General features: G+C 49.8%; 8 protein-coding genes across 8 annotated transcripts; 5 read left to right on the forward strand and 3 right to left on the reverse strand.

Moving 5' to 3' along the window:
• The first annotated feature begins 32 nt into the window (after positions 1–32).
• ASPVEDRAFT_36615 (isocitrate dehydrogenase (NAD(+)) IDH2) lies at positions 33–2,129 on the forward strand. The gene is made up of 6 exons (XM_040811246.1): positions 33–505; positions 558–623; positions 778–864; positions 926–1,048; positions 1,099–1,818; positions 1,879–2,129. The coding sequence occupies exons 1-6, from the start codon at positions 416–418 to the stop codon at positions 1,948–1,950; spliced, it is 1,158 nt and encodes a 385-aa protein (XP_040662980.1). The 5' UTR covers positions 33–415; the 3' UTR covers positions 1,951–2,129.
• Positions 2,059–3,396, reverse strand: ASPVEDRAFT_36616 (uncharacterized protein). Its single transcript, XM_040811247.1, has 4 exons — positions 3,149–3,396; positions 2,926–3,071; positions 2,668–2,857; positions 2,059–2,594 (listed from the first exon to the last, which is right to left on the reverse strand). The coding sequence occupies exons 1-4, from the start codon at positions 3,324–3,326 to the stop codon at positions 2,263–2,265; spliced, it is 846 nt and encodes a 281-aa protein (XP_040662981.1). The 5' UTR covers positions 3,327–3,396; the 3' UTR covers positions 2,059–2,262.
• Positions 3,397–3,479: 83 nt separating this feature from the next.
• Positions 3,480–6,645, forward strand: ASPVEDRAFT_278511 (tubulin gamma complex associated family protein). Its single transcript, XM_040810055.1, has 2 exons — positions 3,480–3,672; positions 3,724–6,645. The coding sequence occupies exons 1-2, from the start codon at positions 3,552–3,554 to the stop codon at positions 6,456–6,458; spliced, it is 2,856 nt and encodes a 951-aa protein (XP_040662982.1). The 5' UTR covers positions 3,480–3,551; the 3' UTR covers positions 6,459–6,645.
• On the reverse strand, positions 6,446–9,887 carry niaD (nitrate reductase NiaD). Its single transcript, XM_040811248.1, has 7 exons — positions 9,330–9,887; positions 9,167–9,266; positions 8,850–9,108; positions 8,551–8,786; positions 8,272–8,495; positions 7,595–8,218; positions 6,446–7,541 (listed from the first exon to the last, which is right to left on the reverse strand). The coding sequence occupies exons 1-7, from the start codon at positions 9,601–9,603 to the stop codon at positions 6,640–6,642; spliced, it is 2,619 nt and encodes an 872-aa protein (XP_040662983.1). The 5' UTR covers positions 9,604–9,887; the 3' UTR covers positions 6,446–6,639.
• A 907-nt stretch (positions 9,888–10,794) lies between these two features.
• On the forward strand, positions 10,795–14,543 carry niiA (nitrite reductase niiA; the record flags this gene model as incomplete). Its single annotated transcript, XM_040805634.1, has 9 exons — positions 10,795–10,970; positions 11,029–11,179; positions 11,242–11,781; positions 11,837–11,919; positions 11,969–12,496; positions 12,559–12,761; positions 12,815–13,287; positions 13,337–13,494; positions 13,544–14,543. 9 exons carry the CDS (start codon positions 10,795–10,797, stop codon positions 14,541–14,543), a joined length of 3,312 nt encoding a protein of 1,103 aa, XP_040662984.1.
• Positions 14,544–16,030: 1,487 nt separating this feature from the next.
• Positions 16,031–17,779, forward strand: ASPVEDRAFT_49262 (MFS transporter; the record flags this gene model as incomplete). Its single annotated transcript, XM_040814141.1, has 5 exons — positions 16,031–16,198; positions 16,255–16,334; positions 16,384–16,659; positions 16,723–17,537; positions 17,598–17,779. 5 exons carry the CDS (start codon positions 16,031–16,033, stop codon positions 17,777–17,779), a joined length of 1,521 nt encoding a protein of 506 aa, XP_040662985.1.
• Positions 17,780–18,054: 275 nt separating this feature from the next.
• Positions 18,055–18,882, forward strand: ASPVEDRAFT_36622 (L-rhamnose mutarotase). Its single transcript, XM_040811249.1, has 3 exons — positions 18,055–18,330; positions 18,469–18,605; positions 18,686–18,882. The coding sequence occupies exons 1-3, from the start codon at positions 18,204–18,206 to the stop codon at positions 18,767–18,769; spliced, it is 348 nt and encodes a 115-aa protein (XP_040662986.1). The 5' UTR covers positions 18,055–18,203; the 3' UTR covers positions 18,770–18,882.
• Positions 18,883–19,190: 308 nt separating this feature from the next.
• On the reverse strand, positions 19,191–20,610 carry ASPVEDRAFT_49264 (uncharacterized protein; the record flags this gene model as incomplete). The annotated part of the gene is made up of 3 exons (XM_040814142.1): positions 19,191–19,648; positions 19,700–19,760; positions 19,807–20,610. 3 exons carry the CDS (start codon positions 20,608–20,610, stop codon positions 19,191–19,193), a joined length of 1,323 nt encoding a protein of 440 aa, XP_040662987.1.
• Positions 20,611–20,666: the final 56 nt, after the last annotated feature.

The raw sequence follows: 20,666 nt of genomic DNA on the forward strand, positions 1-20,666 counted from the left end.
TCCACCAAGGGGACCGGGATGGGGGATAAACGGCCAACGGCGGAGGCGCATGCAGGTAAAGCACGAGGGAGCGGAAAGTGACGACTGACGACGGGAGTGTGGAGAAGCAGGTCGACAGCAGGATTGACCTGGATCTAGTCAAGAAGCGGAATAAGAGGGCGTAAGAGCGAGCTGGCGCGTTTCGCTCGGGGAGACTTATCTGATGAGACCCAAGACTCCAAGTGGACCACACGGCCTCCCAGTCCCATCCCGGTCGGATCGGCTGCGGCGGTCCCGATCAAACTTCAATCAGTCTCTCTTCCCGCACACGGTTCATCCGCCGCCTTCCTGTCCTCTCCCTTTCGCTCTCCTCTCCCATCCATTCCCTCCTTTTTCCAGCTCTCTAGCTTGTCGCTGATTCTGGGGTATCGTCACAATGTTTGCTACAAGGAACCTCGTCACCCCCGCCCGCCAATGCCTGCGAACAACACGTGTGGCTCCGAGCCTCGCAGCTCCTCGCCTGCAGGTAACGTAGCGCAACGACGTCAAATATTTGTAGCCCACTGACTGTTGTTTAGCTCCGCTGCTATTCCGCTGCTGCCGATGAGCGTGTTGCTAAGTTCAAGGGACAGAAGGGCTCTGATGTACGTTGGCTACTTGGAAGCTCTTTTCTTTTCTTTTTTGCTATCCGCTCCTTTGGTCCGAGTATCGGCAGTTTCTCAAATTGGCGTTATTTTGAGAAACGTTTTGGTCTGAGGACATTTTTATTTGTTTCGCTTCTAACATGATCGATTTTAGGGAAACTATATGGTCACCTTGATTGAGGGTGATGGCATCGGTCCCGAGATCTCGCAGTCCGTCAAGGATATCTTCGCCGCCGCAAAAGTAACGCGTCCCCTGCCGCCGGAATAATAGCTGCGAGATTCTTATACTAAGTTGTTTTCAGGCCCCGGTCAGTTGGGAGTCCGTCGATGTCACCCCCATCTTGAAGGATGGCAAGACTGCCATTCCCGATGCTGCCATTGAGAGTGTCCGCCGAAACTACGTAGCGCTTAAGGGTCCCCTTGCCGTATGTGGTACCTCCGCCTGTCGCAATGCGCATTGCTAAAACAATCCCAGACCCCCGTTGGAAAGGGTCACGTTTCCCTGAACCTTACCCTTCGTCGTACCTTCAACCTTTTCGCCAACCTGCGTCCCTGCCGCTCGGTCGCTGGCTACAAGACCCCTTACGACAACGTTGATACCGTGCTGATCCGTGAGAACACCGAGGGTGAATACTCTGGCATTGAGCACGTTGTTGTCGATGGTGTTGTCCAGAGCATCAAGCTTATCACCCGGGAGGCTTCCGAGCGTGTCCTGCGCTTCGCCTTCCAATACGCTCGTTCTATCAACAAGAAGAAGGTCCGTGTCGTGCACAAGGCTACTATCATGAAGATGTCCGACGGTCTTTTCCTGAACACTGCCCGCGAGGTCGCCAAGGACTTCCCTGACGTCGAATTCGATGCTGAGCTGCTGGACAACTCTTGCTTGAAGATCACGACCGACCCTACTCCTTACAACGACAAGGTCCTCGTCATGCCCAACCTGTATGGTGACATTCTTTCCGATATGTGCGCCGGTCTGATCGGCGGTCTCGGTCTGACCCCCTCCGGTAACATTGGTGACGAGTGCTCGATCTTCGAGGCTGTCCACGGTTCCGCCCCCGACATTGCTGGCAAGGGTCTTGCCAACCCCACTGCCTTGCTTCTCAGCTCTATCATGATGCTGCAGCACATGGGTCTCACTGAGCACGCTGCTCGCATCCAGAAGGCAATCTTCGACACTCTCGCTGAGGGCAAGGTAAGATTCTCTATCGTTTTTTTTTTTATTTCGCCAAATGCTAATATCTCTTTCCAATAGGCCCTCACTGGTGACTTGGGTGGTAAGGCTAAGACCCACGAGTATGCTGATGCCATCATCAAGCGCTTGTAAGGGATTCAGTCCATTCCCTGTACTATATCCCTCCCTTATTTCCTTTTAGCCCCATGAATGAATTAGACTAAATATAGTGATCTACTATACGTATTGAAATGTATCTAGATTTCCAATGATTGTTCAACAGCCCCTAATTTATGTAGCACACATTACATTACACCTTTGCACTACTCTTGGAGACAATTCATTCAGTAGTCATACATCGCTGGATAATGTAACAAGACAAACCCGTACCAACGCCCGTACCCTGATTTCCGAGGTATCAAATATGTGCATCTCAATCGAAAAGGCACCAGCCGCAAAAGCAAATCAATTTCCCCGCCGACGACCTCTTCTTGCAACGCCGCCTCCCCTTCTCCCCCGTTTGGATTGGGTCGTCCGGGCTCGCGTGCTCCGGCCCGTTGGTGAGCTGCCTGCCTCGCCATCTCCGTCGTCCTCGCTTTCTTCCTTTGCGCCAACACTTTCCTCTTCTTCGCTCTCTTCGTTTTCCTCCTCGGATTCTGCATCTCCTTCTTCCTCTTCAGAGCTTTGCTGGCGGGTCTCGACTGCGACATGGAGGCGCGAAGACCGTGTGCCCCGTTTAGGGGGACGGCCACGGCCCGGTTTCCGGCCTCGTGGAGGGGCCGGCGATGAGCGTGGTTCTAATCCAACGGGCTGTTAGCCTCAAATTCATTGACGACGAAGAAATTATTAAATCAAAATATGAAGACGAACCATCTGTGTCAGCTACGGTGCTCCCTCTCCGTGATTCGGCCTGGCCACTAGGCGCGGGGGATTGCGATCCTTCCATTGCCAATCTTCGATCGAACATCATATCGCCATATTCGTCCTCAGGAAGTTCGAATGGACAATAGACCTCCTTTCCTTCGGCGTCATCCGAAACCTCCGTTACAAGCGAGTCTTCCTGTTATTCAACCGAGTGTGAGCGGCGCAGGGGAGCTGTAATGATTTGCCTTTAGTATATTCACATACCCTTTCATCGAGCGCTGATAAATTATACAACGTCCCTAGTTTCTGCCAGATCCCCGGTATCCGCGTGTGCTCGGCATGTGAAGGCGCATAACCTTGACTCTTCATGAACTCTGATATTGCGACCATTCGAAAATGCTTGTGCATGCCTGGTGAATTGTCCCGTTAGCGGGCGAATCTTTATATTCCACAGCAAACTGCCAGTAACAAGAGGGGCGAGACGAACCAACAGGTTTCCATTTGATGATTCCCTTGAGCAACGCCGTCTCCTGCTCATCTGTCCAAGGATCCGCAACTAAGTCATAGCTTGGGGTCCGTTGGGCAGCGCTTTCAGCTGGAGTGTTGGTAGGAGATTGCGGGTTCTCCGCCTGGGTGTTGAGCTTAGGCTTCTTTCTTGGAGGCATTGGGAATGATAACAAAACCCAACCGTAAACGACGTAATTGATTCGATAATTGATCAGACGGAGCGAGATGTTCGGGTTCCCGAGCGAAGGCGGTGAGGTTTAAGTTCAACTTTAGCCGCGCGCGATCCCCACGCGTCGTGAATATTGATAAGGATCCCGGATGGGTAGCAACGGCAGTGGATTGTGTCGAATTATCCTTCTGTGACTCGATATGAGTCGGTGACAATGGACCATGAAAGTTACGTCTCGAACCCGTTCTCCAGTAACGGGCTTTGGCGGCTTTCGAAGTTTACTTTGGAGTCACTCCAGCCGCTAGAGCCTCTACCTTGGAACGAGAATCTCCCCGGTAAGTGGTATCTCTCGGTTTATCTGGAACTTAACTCTTAATTCCATGCAGACTTGTCGGGGGGCGTTTTCAAGAGCCCGTTGAATTTGTTTGACAAAGATGGATCGAAATTGCACGAACTGGACATATTCGGAGCCGACCTTTTTGAGCCAAGTGTGCTTGCGGAGTCGATAACGGATACGTCGAGCGACGGTCAACATGAAGCTAGCATCACTGGACAAGATTCTGACGACGAGCTTGATGATTTTTGGAGACTTGAGAATACCGACATAGCGGCCAACACCAACAACGTTCCAAGGTCATGGGAGAAATATCATGATCGCCATTTTATCGAACCTCGTTCAGCATACTTCAGTGAGTCTGGAGCGAAGGGGTTCGACGCTGCAATTGAACAACAAAGCAAACACGAAGAAATCGGGAAAACAAGACGTATTGTCCGCAATGATGTCTTCTTTCAATCCCTGTTTCGGCTTGGCTTAGGATGGAGCTCTATGCTCTTTCGTTACAACGAACGACAAAAGAAGTTTGAGAGAACTATTAAGAATCTCCGAATCTCCGGAGTTAGCCCTCTGGCCCTCGGCGGTTTAACAGACGAGATTATACAATGTGGGAATAACATGCAACGAGTGCGCGCTTTCATCAAAAGGGCTCCGACCAATGCGGCGGAGCCGTCTGCAATGTCAGCGTTCTCGACTGTCGCATACGTGATAATTTACACACTGGAAAAGCAATTACTCGGTCGCTCTAAGCACATCAGTTCAGCCCTCCAGGTCAGAGCGCTGTTTCAAAGATGTGGCGAATTGGTCGGGGCTCTGGCAAACATGATGGATGCCGTGGACAAGGCCGGGTCGGAGGCTCGGATAATCTCCTCTGTATTCAAACTCGCAGCCCATTATTCGCACATCTATGGCCAGATGGAGGGGCTTTTCCGAGAGATTGTCTTCAAAGTCGTGGGGCCATGGTTGTCTTATGTCGAATCATGGATCGGTTTTCGTCCCGAAACATCCTCATCAATGGAGCTTTTGACCAGTGGTAGAAGCTTTGTTTTTCTCGAGAAGCATGAGGACAGGGGAAAAGTCCAATTCCAAGAGCGATTTGACTATCTGTATCTTCCAGATCAGATGCCTTCTTTCGTCCCTCCTGACCAAGCCCACCTAATCTATGAGAGCGGACGCAGTCTTCGTCTGCTCAAACGGTCCCACCCCAACCACCCTCTTGTGAATGATGGAACATGCGTCGATATCCCAAACCTTGGTTGTGCTGGCACTTGGGCTGAGCTGGAAAGAATACAAACCAAGGCTCGTGACTACGAATCTAGACTACGAGCAGAAGTCCTCAAGTATAACCGAGAGGGGCCATCTCAACGCAAAGCAAATTGCCGGGTTCCCGATAATACCGAATCCTCAGTGCTACCAGATGCCTTTGATCTGTTTGACATCGATAACGCTCGAAATGTGACTGGTTTGCTTGCGGACGATGGGACCATGAAAAAGGAAACACTCGGCCACTTGCTAGCCGAGTGTGAATATATTGCTGAGGAGCAACGTTCTGGTCTCGAGACGAACTTCGCACCTGAAGTAACGTCCTCGCTTTATCTTTCTCTTGCGCCCTTGCTCTCCTCACAGGCGTTACTAATCGATTTTTCTTGCCTACATCTTCTTTTCAAAGAGCACAAGTTGAGAGATCATTTGACATTGCAGTGGCGTTTCCAACTTCTGGGCGACGGATACTTTACATCTCGTCTTTCCCATTCGCTCTTCGATCCTGAAATGGAAAGTGGCGAACGAAAGACTGGAGTTGTACGGAGCGGTGTTCACACAGGTTTACGCTTGGGAAGCCGGGATACCTGGCCTCCAGCAAGCTCAGAGCTGCGCCTGGTACTGATGGGCGTTCTCAACGAATGTTATAATGGCAAATATGCGGACGGCTCTGGGAATCCCGAATTCGAGAAAGAGAAGGAACTCCCAGGCGGACTGAGTTTCTCTATCCGCGAGTTGACAGAAGCAGAAATTGTCAAGTGCAAGAACCCCAACGCTATTGAAGCTTTGGACTTCCTTCGTCTACAGTACAAACCGTCGAACGTTTTAGACGCCATAATCACCCCACGCTCTCTCAAACAGTACGATAATCTCTTCAAACAATTACTACGACTCCTTCGGATGGTCTCAGTTGTCAAGGGGATCATTCGGGACTCAACAGCGAGGGATTCACTCGCAGGCGATACTAGAAACATACTACAAAAGTTCCGGATAGATTGCCAGCATTTCGTACTAACCCTGAGCGACTACTGCTTCCAACTTGGCATTGGATCCACATGGCGACGATTCCAGGAGACCCTGTCTAAGATTGAATCCTGTTTAGAGCGAGGCGATATCGATGGTACCATTGAAGCAGCCCATTCCATCCCCAGGCTTCGAGCTTATCACGAAGACACCCTAGATCAGATGATATTCGCGCTGTTCCTGAGCAAGCGGCACGCCGAGGTTGCAAAACTGTTGGATGGCATATTTGACACAATCCTTAAGTTTGCTCCCCTGTCGCGAATGGACGGAATGCACGGCGTGCGGCATGAAAGCGAGGCCGTCATCAAACGCTTATACGCCGTTTTTAGAAAGCAAACGACCGCCTTTGTCGGGTATCTTCGTGGTCTTGACGGTGCAAGGGCGGCTGCGCCATCTAAGTCATTGGGCAGAAGCAGGTCTGGAATGGCGTTTGCGTCTAGGGAGGGTCCTACAAATGTGTTTGATCATCTTCTGGTACGGTTAGACATGAAGAGGTACTACTGATTGAAAACACTTGGAAGATTTGACGCGGCTTAGGACCGTCAGTGTTATGGATCACTGAATGCATGATTGATGAAATATGTAATTTGCAGCTTTATTGAAATAACTGATAGTCGTGTATATACCATACCAATACCCAAACCGACCCTGCTTTACGCCCAAAAACGAATCAAAATAACCACACCTAAAAGTAATGGAGGTTCGACTCCTTCCACCCCAACGACAAGAGGATCTCCTTAGAAGCCTTCTCCATCGGACCAGGCCCACAAACCAAAACCATCGTCTGCTCATCCGGGGTTCCCGCATATTCCTTAATCAACTTCTCGTCTATACGACCCCTCCTCCCCTTCCAGCTGTCTGAACCCTGAGTCAGGGTATGCACAACCTTACACTTCTCGCCACCCTCAGCCTCATAGCCATCCAACTCTTCACGAAGAAGAATGTCCTCTTCCAACCGATTCCCATCAAGCAAAATGCACCGCGTCTCATCCTGCTTATCCTGCATAACGGCCCTAAGAACCTGGAAAACAGGCGTAACGCCCGTTCCACCACAGATCATCACGAACTCACGCACAGTCCGCTCTTTACCGCTGACAAGAACCTTTCCAGAACCCAGATACTCGAATCGCCCTGTCGGTCCTTTACACTCGATCACGGAGCCAAGGGGCAGTTGTTCGAGCGCGGTTGTCATTTTCCCGCCTGGCACGGCGGGGCCGTCAAAGTAGATTTTTATTAGGATGTCGACAGCGCCGAGCTGGTTTGTTTCCGAAATGGGTGTGTATGAGCGGATTATACTACTTGATGGGGCCTTGGGGTCGGGGGTTTTGATCATTAGGTGTTGGCCTGTTGGGAGACCGAGGAGCTGGGACTCGTGTTCGAGGGAAAGGGTGAAGATGCGGGTGTCCCAGGACACGGTCATCTTCTTGGTTAGAGTGGCCTTTGTCCAGGATTTGGGGGTTAGAAAAGTGTCGCGCGGTGTGGTGTCGGTGTTGTCGTCGTTGTCGCTCTTTTGGAGAGCTTCGAGGGAGGCCTTGTCGAGGGAGCCGATATGGTAGTCCGGCATCATCTTTTTGGCTGTTTCGCTGTCTGGTGGGAGGGTTTAGTGAGTGGTTTATCTAACAAAAGCATTGGCGACTTACGGATTTCCATGAACTCCTCAGAAACATCTGTTCCTGCTGCTGATATGATACTTTGGGCTCCGCCAGGATGTCCCTCAAGGAAGGCCGTGCCGTCATATACTTCGCCGTTAACGACAAACCAGGGACATTCATCCGTCGATCTACTCTTGAACTCCTCAAGGTTGATAATTCTGTTCACACCCTTTTTCTTCATGTTGACCTCCACCACGGGCTCAGGCTCAACAGGCTCTTCGCCTTCTTGTCTCTCGCCCCAGTTTCCGTTTAGCAGGTCACCACCAGCCTTCTTTATCCGTTCCATCCAGCCTCCCGGACCGGTAGGGTCAGTCGGATGTTCAAAGAGCAATTTCCCGTTCTCTTTGGTGATTGAGACCCGGAACCAAGGGTTGTTCATCATACCCAAGACAGACCAATACATGTCCTTTGGCTGGAGGCTAAGTGCCTCGTCCATCGCACGAACCAGGAGGGCATCGCTGCTTTCGAGATCTGAGACGGGAATACCGAGGGACCAGAAGGACCAGCAGAAGCAGGTTTCTCGCCAGGACATGTCGACTCGGCCACCGTATAGTGTGCCCTCGAAGTCGCGGTATTTGTCTTCGGCGTATTCAAGGTTTGCTAGACGCCATGCTAGGGGTGTATTAGAATCATTTTCACCTACAAATATAAAGGAGCGGGCGTACATTTTCCCTTATCCAGAGATATTTCAACACGAGTGATTCTTCGCCCGCCACCAGCGTAGGCATAACCTTTTGCCGTGTAGGTGGGTTTCGCAGTGGCGATGTCGAGGACTTCCTTGTGCTGAGGGAATGCGGCAGCGGAGTTGACATTCAGGTCATAAATGGCATACCGGTCATCGCGCCACCATGAAGGGTCTTGGGACGACATATCGGGAGTAACCATGGTCCTATCAAGGTATTAGCGAGGGATATGATGGTAGTCCATGTGGATGTGAAGCTTACGGTAGAACCCGGTTGTCGTAGATATGGTACCAGTTATCGCTGGGGGCATCAGTGATAATGAGCTTCTTCAACCACTTGACACTGCGTCCTCCAATCTGACCGGGGACGACAGCTCTCAGGGGGCGGCCGTGATCAGGTCTCAAATCTTCACCGTTCATCTTGTGCGCGAGCATAATTCCCCTATTGCGGTCCATGACCCAGTTCAGTTTCACGGATGTTCCGTAATGACCGTTTGGCTATATACAGTCTGTTAGTAAGTCGACCGCTTCTAGGGGTTAGACTGATTGGATAAACTATACCAGTTTATCAGCACCCTCCATACAGACATACTTCGCCTTCCGTAGGGGCTTAGCACTCTTGATTATATCTGCCATCATGGGCCCGGTGAAGAGTGCAGTTGACAAGCCAGCCGGGCCCCAAGAGAAACCCTTCGATTTTCGGACAGTATTTTGCTCTTTTCGTCTGTTTCCGGCGCATACTAGAGTTATGGGTGCAGTGATCTGGTCGTAGTTTTGCAGGACTTGCTTGAAGGTTAGGGTGATTGGGTTCTCGACCAGTCTGGAGCAGCTGTTAGAGAAGCCTTCTATAATCCTAGAGGATATGATCAGAATCAGACCCTTCAATACTGATTTCCCAGGTGGGAATCTCTTCGTCTCGAACATGGGGTACTGGTCCGTGGTTTCGTACGTAAAACAGCTCAGGGGATGTTAAAAAGCCTGTATGATGTGAGCTAGATGCTATGCGGATGCAGCTGTTGTTTTGAGTTGAGTGCAATCTACCTTCTTGGAATAGTGGTGTCAATGGCGCTTCGACATTGAATGGGTGAACGCCAGTTAATCTGATTAGTCTAGGATCTCGTGCGACATGACCGTCAGGTGTTGCTTTGTCTATGCTCAGAACCTCTGATAGATTCTTTGAAGGAGGGGGTAATGGGATATCTGGAGTGTCGAGCGGTGAGACTTCTTGCTCCTCAATTTTGATCTGGGTATGTTTGAGAGCGCTTTGCTTTGATGGCACCTTGGCCGTTCGAACTTGGGTCACAGTAGTAGACATATTGAGGGGGTAGGGAAGAAAGATGGTACTGTAGAGGATAAAAGCATAGGATATAGATTGCGGAGATGCTCGGATAGGGTTTGAAAACGACAGCTCAGATGCTCAAAATAAATGGGATTTATACACAGGACAAGAATAAAATAAGGTTACCAAGGACAATCAAAGGCATGGAAACATTGTTTGAATGGATGTAAATGTCAAATATCTTAGCAAGGGTCGCAAGTGGTTGACGAACATGCGGGATTATTCCATAATTGCAGGATGCGCGATTTTAGAAAGAAACGCATCTCCTTGCGTTGTGCTACATAAAGAGCCTCGGAGAAATACAATAATGCTCTAGTTTTCAAGACAAGCAGGTAAAGCTATCCGGAATTCGACGGTCCACTCCATCTCCGCGGGCCGCAGCAGGCTCCAGAACCTCAGCGTCCAGCACAGGAATGCTCGACAGGCCAATGAATCTGACTGGCGGGATTTGCTCACCATTTACCGGGCAATCCAGTGGCGATAATACGTTTGGTGAGGCCAATCCCGCCTAATCAACCTGGACAGCGGGAATAGTGGATGTCCAGCGTTGGGCCCTCCGATCTAGGGATTGGAATGAGTCCACTCTATGATTAATTTCCATTACTCGGAGCAAGATCTGATGCTAACATGATCTCACGTCAACCGTTTATTACCTTATTCCGATTACTTTGTTCTGACTCTCATTGATCGAGATATAGAGATAGGGCTTTATACTGTTGATAGAGCGACCAATCAGAGCCTCGGAATTTCTTATCTTGGGTGGAGATAAGCGGCAGATCGTGGCCCCGTCTTGTCCAATCAGAGTCCCGGGCCTGGCCAGTATTTCCGCGGAGATCCAACCATCTCACACTGCCGTCAACAACACCACGCCGTGGCCCGACCATTATCGTGGACGCACCTAGCCAAACTTTCACCTGATGAAAATTAGTGATTATGACTGTTGCCATTGCGCGATCGTTGATTCGCGTCGATCGGGGAGACAGCAATTGGCCCATTCGATTATCTCATGATCCCAAGCCCACGGAGATAATCAGTGACCAAGAGCTGGTTACTCACCGTACTACAAAATGGCCCTGATATATATGGAGTGGAGAGAGTCGCCGGCTGCCGCTCTTTTAGGAGTTACGACTTTTTTGACTCTCCAGCTTTTCGTCCACGTCCAACACAATGCCCCTGCTGGACGGTCCCCGGGGCGCTGAGACTGCTAATGCCAGCGCCCACCATGGCCTCCCCGTCATCGATGGGATTGACCCCACTGCAGAGCGAGAAACCTTCAGTCAGGATTCTAATCGGCGCCAAAAGATCGTAGTGGTGGGGCTGGGAATGGTTGCCGTTGCGTTTATGTACGTACGAATCATGAGCTTCCAATGATTATATGTAACTAACGTTGCTACTTTGTAGAGAGAAGCTCGTTAAACTAGATTCAGAAAGACGCAAGTACGATATCGTTGTCATTGGAGAAGAACCACACATTGCCTACAACCGTGTGGGCTTGTCCTCCTACTTCGAGCACCGTAAAATCGAGGATCTATACCTCAATCCGAAAGAATGGGTGGGTAGTCTGATGTTTAGGACCGGTTTCAAAGCTAATGATATTCAAATTTGTGACTACAGTATGGCTCTTTTAAAGATCGATCTTTCGATTACTATCTCAACACTCGGGTAACCGACGTCTTTCCTCAACATAAGACCGTTAAGACTTCAACCGGTGACATTATTTCTTACGATACCCTGGTTCTCGCCACTGGATCAGATGCCGTCCTTCCTACTAGCACACCTGGATATGATGCCAAAGGCATATTCGTTTACCGTACCATCTCCGACCTTGAGCGCCTCATGGACTTCGCTTCCACTCACAAGGGTCAAACTGGCGTCACAGTTGGGGGAGGGCTACTCGGTCTAGAAGCCGCCAAAGCCATGACGGATCTTGAAGATTTTGGCAGTGTCAAGTTAATAGACCGCAACAAATGGGTTCTTGCTAGGCAACTCGATGGTGATGCAGGTTCCCTTGTGACGAAGAAGATCAGAGACCTTGGCTTGGAAGTGCTTCATGAAAAGCGCGTGGCAAAAATCCATACCGATGAAGAGAATAATGTGACGGGTGTGCTTTTCGAGGATGGCCAGGAGCTCGATTGCTGCTGCATATGCTTCGCGGTATGCTTCCCCAGTATCACGTCACTCATATATGTAGTGCTGACCTTATGTACAGATTGGAATTCGACCACGAGATGAGTTGGGGAGCAGCGCTGGAATTCAGTGTGCTAAACGGGGTGGCTTCGTTATTGATGAGAGGTGTGTGTATCTCCTAGTGCCCAGTTCTTAAACTAACGCATTTCGGCAGCCTACGGACATCTGCCGACGATATTTATGCCATTGGCGAATGTGCTAGTTGGGAAAACCAAACGTTCGGTATCATTGCTCCTGGTATCGAGATGGCCGATGTGCTTTCATTCAACCTGACAAACCCCGACAAGGAACCTAAGAAATTCAATAGGCCCGATTTGAGTACGAAACTAAAACTGCTGGGCGTCGACGTTGCCAGCTTCGGGGACTTTTTTGCTGATAGGGACGGGCCTAAATTTCTTCCAGGCCAACGGCCTTCTGCAGAAGATGTTGGAGGTACAGATCTCACAGTTGAAACGGAACCTCAGGTCAAGGCCCTCACATACAGAGATCCCTTTGGCGGAGTCTACAAAAAGTACTTGTTCACTATGGATGGAAAATACCTGTTAGGAGGTATGATGATTGGTGACACGAAAGACTACGTCAAGCTCAACCAGATGGTCAAAACACAGAAGCCCTTGGAGGTACCACCCAGCGAGTTTATTTTGGGCGCTCAAGGTAGCGGGGAGGAGAACGCGGATGACCTGTAAGTTCTGCCCAGTACCCTAATCGCTTAAGTATTAGCTAACCCGTTCAAAAAAAAAAAAGTGATGACAGCACCCAGATCTGCTCATGTCACAATGTTACAAAGGGTGATGTGGTCGAGAACGTCAAAAGCGGCACTTGCAAGACATTGGCAGAAGTAAAGTCATGCACCAAGGCAGGTACCGGCTGTGGCGGCTGTATGCCCCTTGTGCAGTCAATTTTCAACAAGACGATGTTGGATATGGGTCAAGAAGTCTCTAACCACTGTACGTGCCTCACTTCCGTAGTCTCTCTCTTTCTTTTTGCTGATGAAATACAGTGTGTATCCATATTCCGTACTCGAGAGCCGACCTCTATAATGTCATTGCAATCCGACAGCTAAGGACGTTTGACGACGTAATGAAATCCGTTGGAAAGTGTGCGGACTCTCTCGGATGTGAAATCTGCAAACCAGCAATTGGTTCAATCCTCGCTAGTCTTTTTAACCCACATATCATGGATAAGGAGTACCATGAGCTGCAGGATACCAACGACAGATTCCTTGCCAACATCCAAAGAAACGGTACATTCTCTGTTGTCCCTCGTGTTCCTGGAGGAGAGATTACAGCCGACAAGTTAATTGCTATCGGCCAAGTGGCGAAAAAATATGATCTATACTGCAAGATCACGGGTGGCCAGCGTATCGATATGTTTGGTGCCAAGAAGCAGGATCTACTCGACATCTGGACCGCTCTCGTTGATTCTGGCATGGAGAGTGGCCATGCATACGCTAAGTCGCTTCGAACCATCAAGGTAGGGGCTATTTCCAACTGTATTCGAGATCTACTAACGGGACAATCAGAGCTGTGTTGGAACCACGTGGTGCCGGTTTGGCGTGGGAGACAGTGTTGGTATGGCCATTCGACTAGAGCAACGATACAAGAGTATCCGAGCTCCTCACAAATTCAAGGGCGCCGTATCTGGTTGCGTTCGAGAGTGTGCCGAAGCGCAAAACAAAGAGTAGGGTTCCCATTCTACGTTTGTATTGAATGCTGCTAATACAGAATAGTTTCGGTCTTATTGCTACTGAAAAGGGTTTCAACATCTTCGTTGGTGGTAATGGAGGCGCCAAACCGCGCCACTCAGAGTTACTGGCTAAAGACGTACCGCCGGAAGAGGTTATCCCTATTCTAGACCGCTATGTCATTTTCTATATCAGAACAGCAGACAAGCTGCAGCGAACAGCCCGGTGGCTCGAAAATCTTCCAGGTGGAATTGAATATCTCAAGGATGTCGTTCTCAACGACAAACTTGGGATAGCAGCAGAAATGGAGAATCAGATGCAAGCACTGGTTGACAGCTACTTCTGTGAATGGACCGAGACCGTCAGAAATCCCAAGAGACGCAAATACTTCCAGCAATTCGCCAACACCGACGAGACAATCGAGACCGTGGAGATTGTCAAGGAGCGCGAACAAGTGCGTCCAACATACTGGCCGAAGGATGGAGCAAGTGCAGACTTCAAGGGCCATCAATGGTCTAGTCTCTCATGGCAGCCCGTAATCAAAGCCGATTACTTTTCAGACGGCCCGCCTGCCATTTCTTCCGCCAACATCAAGCGCGGAGACACCCAGTTGGCCATTTTCAAAGTCAAGGGCAAGTACTACGCTACACAGCAAATGTGTCCTCACAAACGGGCGTTCGTCCTCTCCGATGGTTTGATTGGCGACGACGATGCCGGGAAATACTGGGTATCGTGTCCATACCACAAGCGCAACTTTGAACTCAACGGCGAGCAGGCTGGCCGTTGCTCGAACGACGAGGAAATGAACATTGCCACTTTCCCAGTCGAGCAACGTGAGGATGGCTGGATTTACATGAAGCTCCCCCCTGTCGAGGAACTTGATTCCATTCTTGGTACGGAGAAGTGGAAGGTTAAGAAGGGCGAGGCGGCGGACCCGTTCGAGGCATATGACAAGAAGTACAAGGGGATGAAAGGCAAGAGGGTTACGGGGAAAGGGATTGAGGGCAGTAGGCCAGTCCGTTCTACAAATACCATCGACTGGTAAGAGGCTCTTGGTGTCAGTGTGTTATTTTATGATGCGAATTACGACGTGCAATGGGCATAGGGTTGTTTCACGGTGTTTTTAGGAGATAATTCCATAGCATTATACCTGGGCTGAATATATTTACTTGAGGATTCATATCTGACGATATTGTAGCCGAACATCTTAGGGTAGACCATCAGCACTGTACAGAACCACGCCTCACTAAATTCCATACTAAATTCCATGCAATTGCAAGCATGCTGCTTTATAGTATGTCATAATGCAATGTCGGCACTGGGTTCATGCTTGTATGCCTGAGGCTGTTGAGCTCACATTGCCCTAAACGTGATTGGCTGGTGATATTGTTATCTTCCCCCCAGCCAGACCCAGTCTTTCTTCCTCATCGTCCATCTCCCCCGATAACACCCTTACCAATGGACCCATTTGGCTCTCCAGATCTCCGCGGACTCAAATTCGAGAGTGGGTCCTTGATTGTATTCCGAGAAGCTCTCGTCATCACCATAGCGTATAGGACAGGGACAGGGACAGGGACAGGGCTTGCTCTGTGAAGCGGACAAACATGCGCTAGCTGAGAATTCAGCTGTGTTCTCTCTGGGATATTGTGGAAAGTCCATGGCATACTCATACACTGACATCTGAGGGATTACGGACACTATTCATCTGCTTTAGAGTTGCTTTTTTGCTGATTTTAGGGCTTCCTGCAGACCCGGGGGTCGAGACCTTCCCCGATGGATGCCAAACGAGGCCCGCGGAGACTGTGGCTCAAGAGCAGGCCTTATCAGACGCCCAAACTCTGTTCTGCAGCCTCGAGGTGAAGATCTGGCCTGTGGGTCGTGCGCTTTTCTTATCTCCAGCTCGGATGCCGCGCCATCATGGCCACACCACGGACTGGCCTCCTCCGCTGCCTGCCCGACTGGTGTCTTCCAATATGGGGAATGGCTGTGATGGTTCCAGAGAAGCCGTTGCCCGATCTCAACCGGTGGATGTGGATCGACAAACCCTCTGTCTTGGTTGGATGTGGGCTCCCTATTCGGTGCTGTCATGTCTATATCGCGACTTTCTTGTTACGAATATCGACTAAACATCGGTCAAACTGACATTTCTAATCAGCAGTAGGGGCCGTGATAGACTTGCTTTCTGGTCCCGAGCGCACCCTACTGCTGACGTTCCTCTGATACCCTGGGAGATACATGACACTTCCTATTCGATCGGAAGTGACTCGTCTTGGCCCCAGATTATACCATCCTTTATATACCAGCCCATCTCTTCGTCCGTTCAGCGCATAACCCCAGTCAATATTCAAAGAATTGTCCATCTTACTGTGTCTTTTATAAACTTCAGTTTTCTTATACTGGCCCCATTCAACTCATTGACTTCCTTCACGTATACCCCCGGGACATAATATTGTACAGCAATATCTGTTCAGCAGGCTGAGCCTGGTTTCCAGTCAACCAACCCAAATCCTAAAATCAACATTATTCAAAGACATGGGCTTTTTCAAGCTCCTGGTAGCCTCTCCTGAGGTCAACCCTAGCAACCGCAAAGCGCTCTCCATCCCGATACTGAATCCTCTTGACGCATATGGCCGTGTTTTCTTCTTCTCATGGTTAGGGTTCATGCTTGCATTTCTCTCATGGTATGCATTTCCGCCTCTGGTAAGTCTTCTCATCAGCACTATTATTTGTGACGATATTCTAACATTCAGGTATAGTTGACGGTCACCATCCGTGATGATCTACACATGTCGCAGACGCAAATTGCCAACTCAAATATCATTGCTCTATTAGCTACGTGAGTACCCTACAAACACTGGTTTTCAGGTCAAGCCTAATTTTGCCAGGTTACTGGTTAGATTTGTCTGCGGGCCCATGTGCGACCGTTTCGGTCCTCGTTTAGTCTTCGTCGGGTTATTGCTGGTGGGCTCTATACCCACTGCAATGGCTGGTCTAGTTACAACCCCCGAGGGACTAATAGCTCTGCGATTTTTTATTGGAATTCTTGGTGGCACATTTGTCCCATGCCAGGTTTGGTGTACCGGGTTCTTTGACAAGAAGGTCGTGGGGACCGCCAACTCCCTTGCTGCAGGTCTGGGTAATGCTGGCGGCGGTATTACATAGTGAGTACACTCTTGCTTCTTTAACAACAGACACGTATAAGAGTGCTTACATTCCACAACCAGCTTTGTCATGCCTGCTATATTTGACTCGCTCGTCCATAGTCAAGGTCTTGCCGCACACAAGGCATGGCGCGTTGCCTACATCGTCCCCTTCATCCTTATCGTTGCTACCGCCTTGGGGATGCTGTTTACATGCGACGATACGCCAACAGGGCCGTGGTCACAACGCCATATCTGGACAAAGGAGGAAACACACTCTCAAGGCAACATCGTCGACCTCAATTCCGGCAGCCAGTCCGCACAACCTTCCGGATCACCCTCGATCATCACCAACATCGCTGTAGATGTGGAGAAGAAAGGCATCCAGTCCCCCATAGAGTCCGACGGCACTCAAGTAATGGGTCAGCTCGATGCCATCCAAACAGATGCTGTGGTTTCCCCTTCCCGCAAAGAAGCCATGAAGGTTGTCTTCAGTCTCGCAAGCCTAGCGGTCGCTATTCCCTACGCCTGTTCCTTTGGTTCAGAGCTGGCCATCAACTCCATCCTCGGTGATTACTACGACAAGAACTTCCCATACATGGGCCAGACACAAACAGGAAAGTGGGCCGCTATGTTCGGTTTCCTCAATGTTATCTGCCGCCCAGCTGGTGGGTTTCTCGCCGATATTCTTTACAACTACAGTGAGACGCTTTGGTCGAAGAAACTCCTTCTCTCCTTCCTCGGTGTCATCATGGGCGCTTTCATGCTTGCAATGGGTCTTTCAGACCCAACATCTGAGGCGACCATGTTTGGTCTTACTGCCGGTCTTGCATTTTTCCTTGAGGCTTGCAATGGTGCCAACTTCGCCCTTGTGCCCCATGTGCATCCATTTGCTAATGGTATGTCCGAGCTTTGCCTTATTTTTATTTATGATCAGGCCATTTGCTAATCTCCCCCAGGCATTGTTTCTGGTATGGTAGGAGGCTTTGGAAATCTAGGTGGCATAATCTTCGCCATTATCTTCCGGTACAGCCACCATGACTATGCTCGCGGAATCTGGATCTTGGGAGTAATTTCCATCGCAGCGAATATCGCAGTTGCTTGGATACGGCCTGTGCCAAAAAGTCAAATGCAGGATTAATCTCCTAATCTACCTTGCTTTGTTTGAATTCTGTTTGCGTTCTGTTTCGTTTAGCGGCAATATACCATGGCTGGACCGAGGGTTAATATATAGTTTAGGATGTGACATGTTAACTTAAACATCAGAGCCTCGCAAGGTCCTTTGAAGATTCACACAATAGAGACTATGCTTTACCACTTATGAAACAATCTATATATCAAATTTAATTAATCTATACCCCGCTGGCCACATTCCAACGGAGGGAGTGATTCCCCAGAGTGCCTCGGGTTAATACCCCCCGAACTGAGGGGCACGGCACTGAGCTCAGTATGCTCCCTTTCCCCCCTCTTCGCAATCTGTTAATATTATTGATTTTTTAGACTCAAAAAGCACACAATATTATTATCCTATCCAATTCAATTCAATTCAATCGAAACACGCGAAAATGCCTACCCGCCGCATCGCCCAGATCGTCCACCTCAAACCCTCCGCCGTCGCCGCATACAAGGAATGCCACGCAAACGTCTGGCCAGAGGTCCTGCAGCAGATTAAAGACTGCAATATTCGTGATTGTATGTCTCCCCTTCTTTTACCTGCCCTGTATACCTGCCAAACCATACCACATGTGGAAGAAAGAAGGAGAGATAGAGAGAGGCTGTTTTGATTATTTTGGGGAGAACGGTGCCAATCTAATGCTGCTGCCGCGATAGACTCGATATTCTTCGACAACGACCGCACAATATTCGCCACATTTAAGTACGTCGGAGATGACTTTGATGGGGACATGGCGAAGATGAAGGCGAATCCGAAGGTGAGGGAGTGGTGGGCTATGACGGATGGGATGCAGGTATTTATTCCTCTCTTTGGGAAGTTAGGAGGGATTAGATCTCTTGAAGGCAGTTATGCTAATGGGATGCACGTTTATAGGAGAGTCCTATCCCTGGGGCTGTGAGCAGTGCAGAGGGGCCTGGGTGGTGGAAGGTTTTGGACGAGGTGTTTTATACGGATTGAGTGGATTGGCTTAAAAAGTATCAACATGTACAATGTAGAGTTGTTATTCCTCAATATGGACATTCCAACCAATGCCGGCCGCTGGTGGCAGTCAGATGGTCAACTTCTAGTTACAGGTATCTGACTGACCTAAAAAGTAAGGTGTTCTTTCTGGTAATCGTCCAGGTCTTAAGTAAAATGACCAGCACATCCAAAAGCCCCAGTAACCATGTCCAAGTTCAGAACCCTTCAGCCAGTAATATCAAGACCAGAAAAGTACATGCAAGTCATGCAAAGATGGGTATCCTTCGCAGGCAAAAATCCGAGCTGCAAGCTGCTATATCGAGTAAAAGGTACCCAAAACGCCGTCCCAGGATCAAAGAAAGAGGGAATCTGTGTCGAAAATCATCATAACTCATACAACATCAAATGCCACGCCACTTCATTCGGCACCTCCCGGCACGTCCTTCAGAATCTCGTAGCCATATTCTTCCTCGAATTTCTCGGGTTCCATGCCCAAGGCATTGCGATAGGCACGAACTTCGTTCTGCAAGCCGGCAACGATACGAACGGGGAGCTCTTCCTCCTCGCAGCGAAGACGATAAGCGGTGCGAATCATTTCCGCGCATTTCAAGGTCTGAGCATGCCAGTGGTCACGATCAAGGCGACTTTCCAGGTGGGCATCACGCTCTGCCTGAAGGAGATTGTTGTAATGTCGCTTCTGATACAGGTAGTGCAGATTATTGTTGTGGCAGTAGTTGCGAATCTGCTCTACCATAGTGCCGACGGCCGCCTCGTATTCACCGATCAACTTGGTATTCTCGACCTGTTCGACTTTCAAGACTTCTACCAGGCGCTTCTCCTTGGCGAGGGCACGCTCAAGTTCAGCAATACGGGCACCTAGTTCGATTAATATCAATCAAGGTAAATAGGGGAATCGCGTGGGCTTACTGGATATTTCCCCATTCACCTGCTGAATGCTCGGGCTAGTCCCTTCGGATGAAGAACGTTTCTGTCATCGTCAGTGTTATCCAATGCAGAAGGGCAGGAAAACATACCATAATCTCCTCCGCGCTCGAGACTATGCTTTTGGTCATGTCTCGATTATTCTTCAATACATCGCTCAGCTCCAGCACCATGTCAAAAAGATGACGCAAATCCATTTGATGTCCCGCACTCATCGGCACCCCGGCATTCATTCCTGCCATCCCGCCGCCGTTAACTTGGGGAGGCGGAGTGGCCACCGGCGAGGGAATCGGCTGGCGAGGAACACTAGGCAGGTTGGAAGGTCCGGCGGCAGAATTGTCGGTATAATTTGAAAACATGCCCGATCCGGAGCTGTTGCTACCGCTGCTGTTCAAAGACATGGTAGCGGCGTCAAAAGCACGATTCAATTCCTCCAACTGGGACTGAAATTCCTTGGGATTCGCAGTGAGCGCGCCTTCGTCGTCGTATTCAAATCCAGTGGTCTCAACACCCAGGACCTCCTTTCTGAATTTCTCAAGGTCACGACGATCTACGTGGGTGGAGCGACGACGATGCCCACGCACAAATGGTGCCTTGGGAGCACAGGGAGGAGTAGACTCAGCGATTGTGTCGGGTGGAATGGAAATCTCGCTAGTAGGGACGGTCGGTAATTGAGGCAGAGACCTCGATCTTGGCAGAGAGGCCCTAAAAGAGGTCGTCTCCGGCGTCGCGGTCGCGTTGTGTTCTGCAGCTAGTTGGTTTGGAGTTGTTGGGAGAGGAGGGAGAGGTCGGCCTTCACCAAAACAGTCAAGCTCCGGAGTTTCGGATGGTAAACTCCGATCACCAGCCTCACAGGAGCCACAGAAGGAGGCGGTGTCCTGGAGGGAATCATCCATTGCAAGAGCCAACAGCAGTGCAGAATAAAGAAAATGTGCTGTTGGAGGAATAATGG

This window comes from Aspergillus versicolor (assembly GCF_001890125.1).
Source record: "Aspergillus versicolor CBS 583.65 unplaced genomic scaffold ASPVEscaffold_1, whole genome shotgun sequence".
NCBI classification, from domain to species: domain Eukaryota; kingdom Fungi; phylum Ascomycota; class Eurotiomycetes; order Eurotiales; family Aspergillaceae; genus Aspergillus; species Aspergillus versicolor.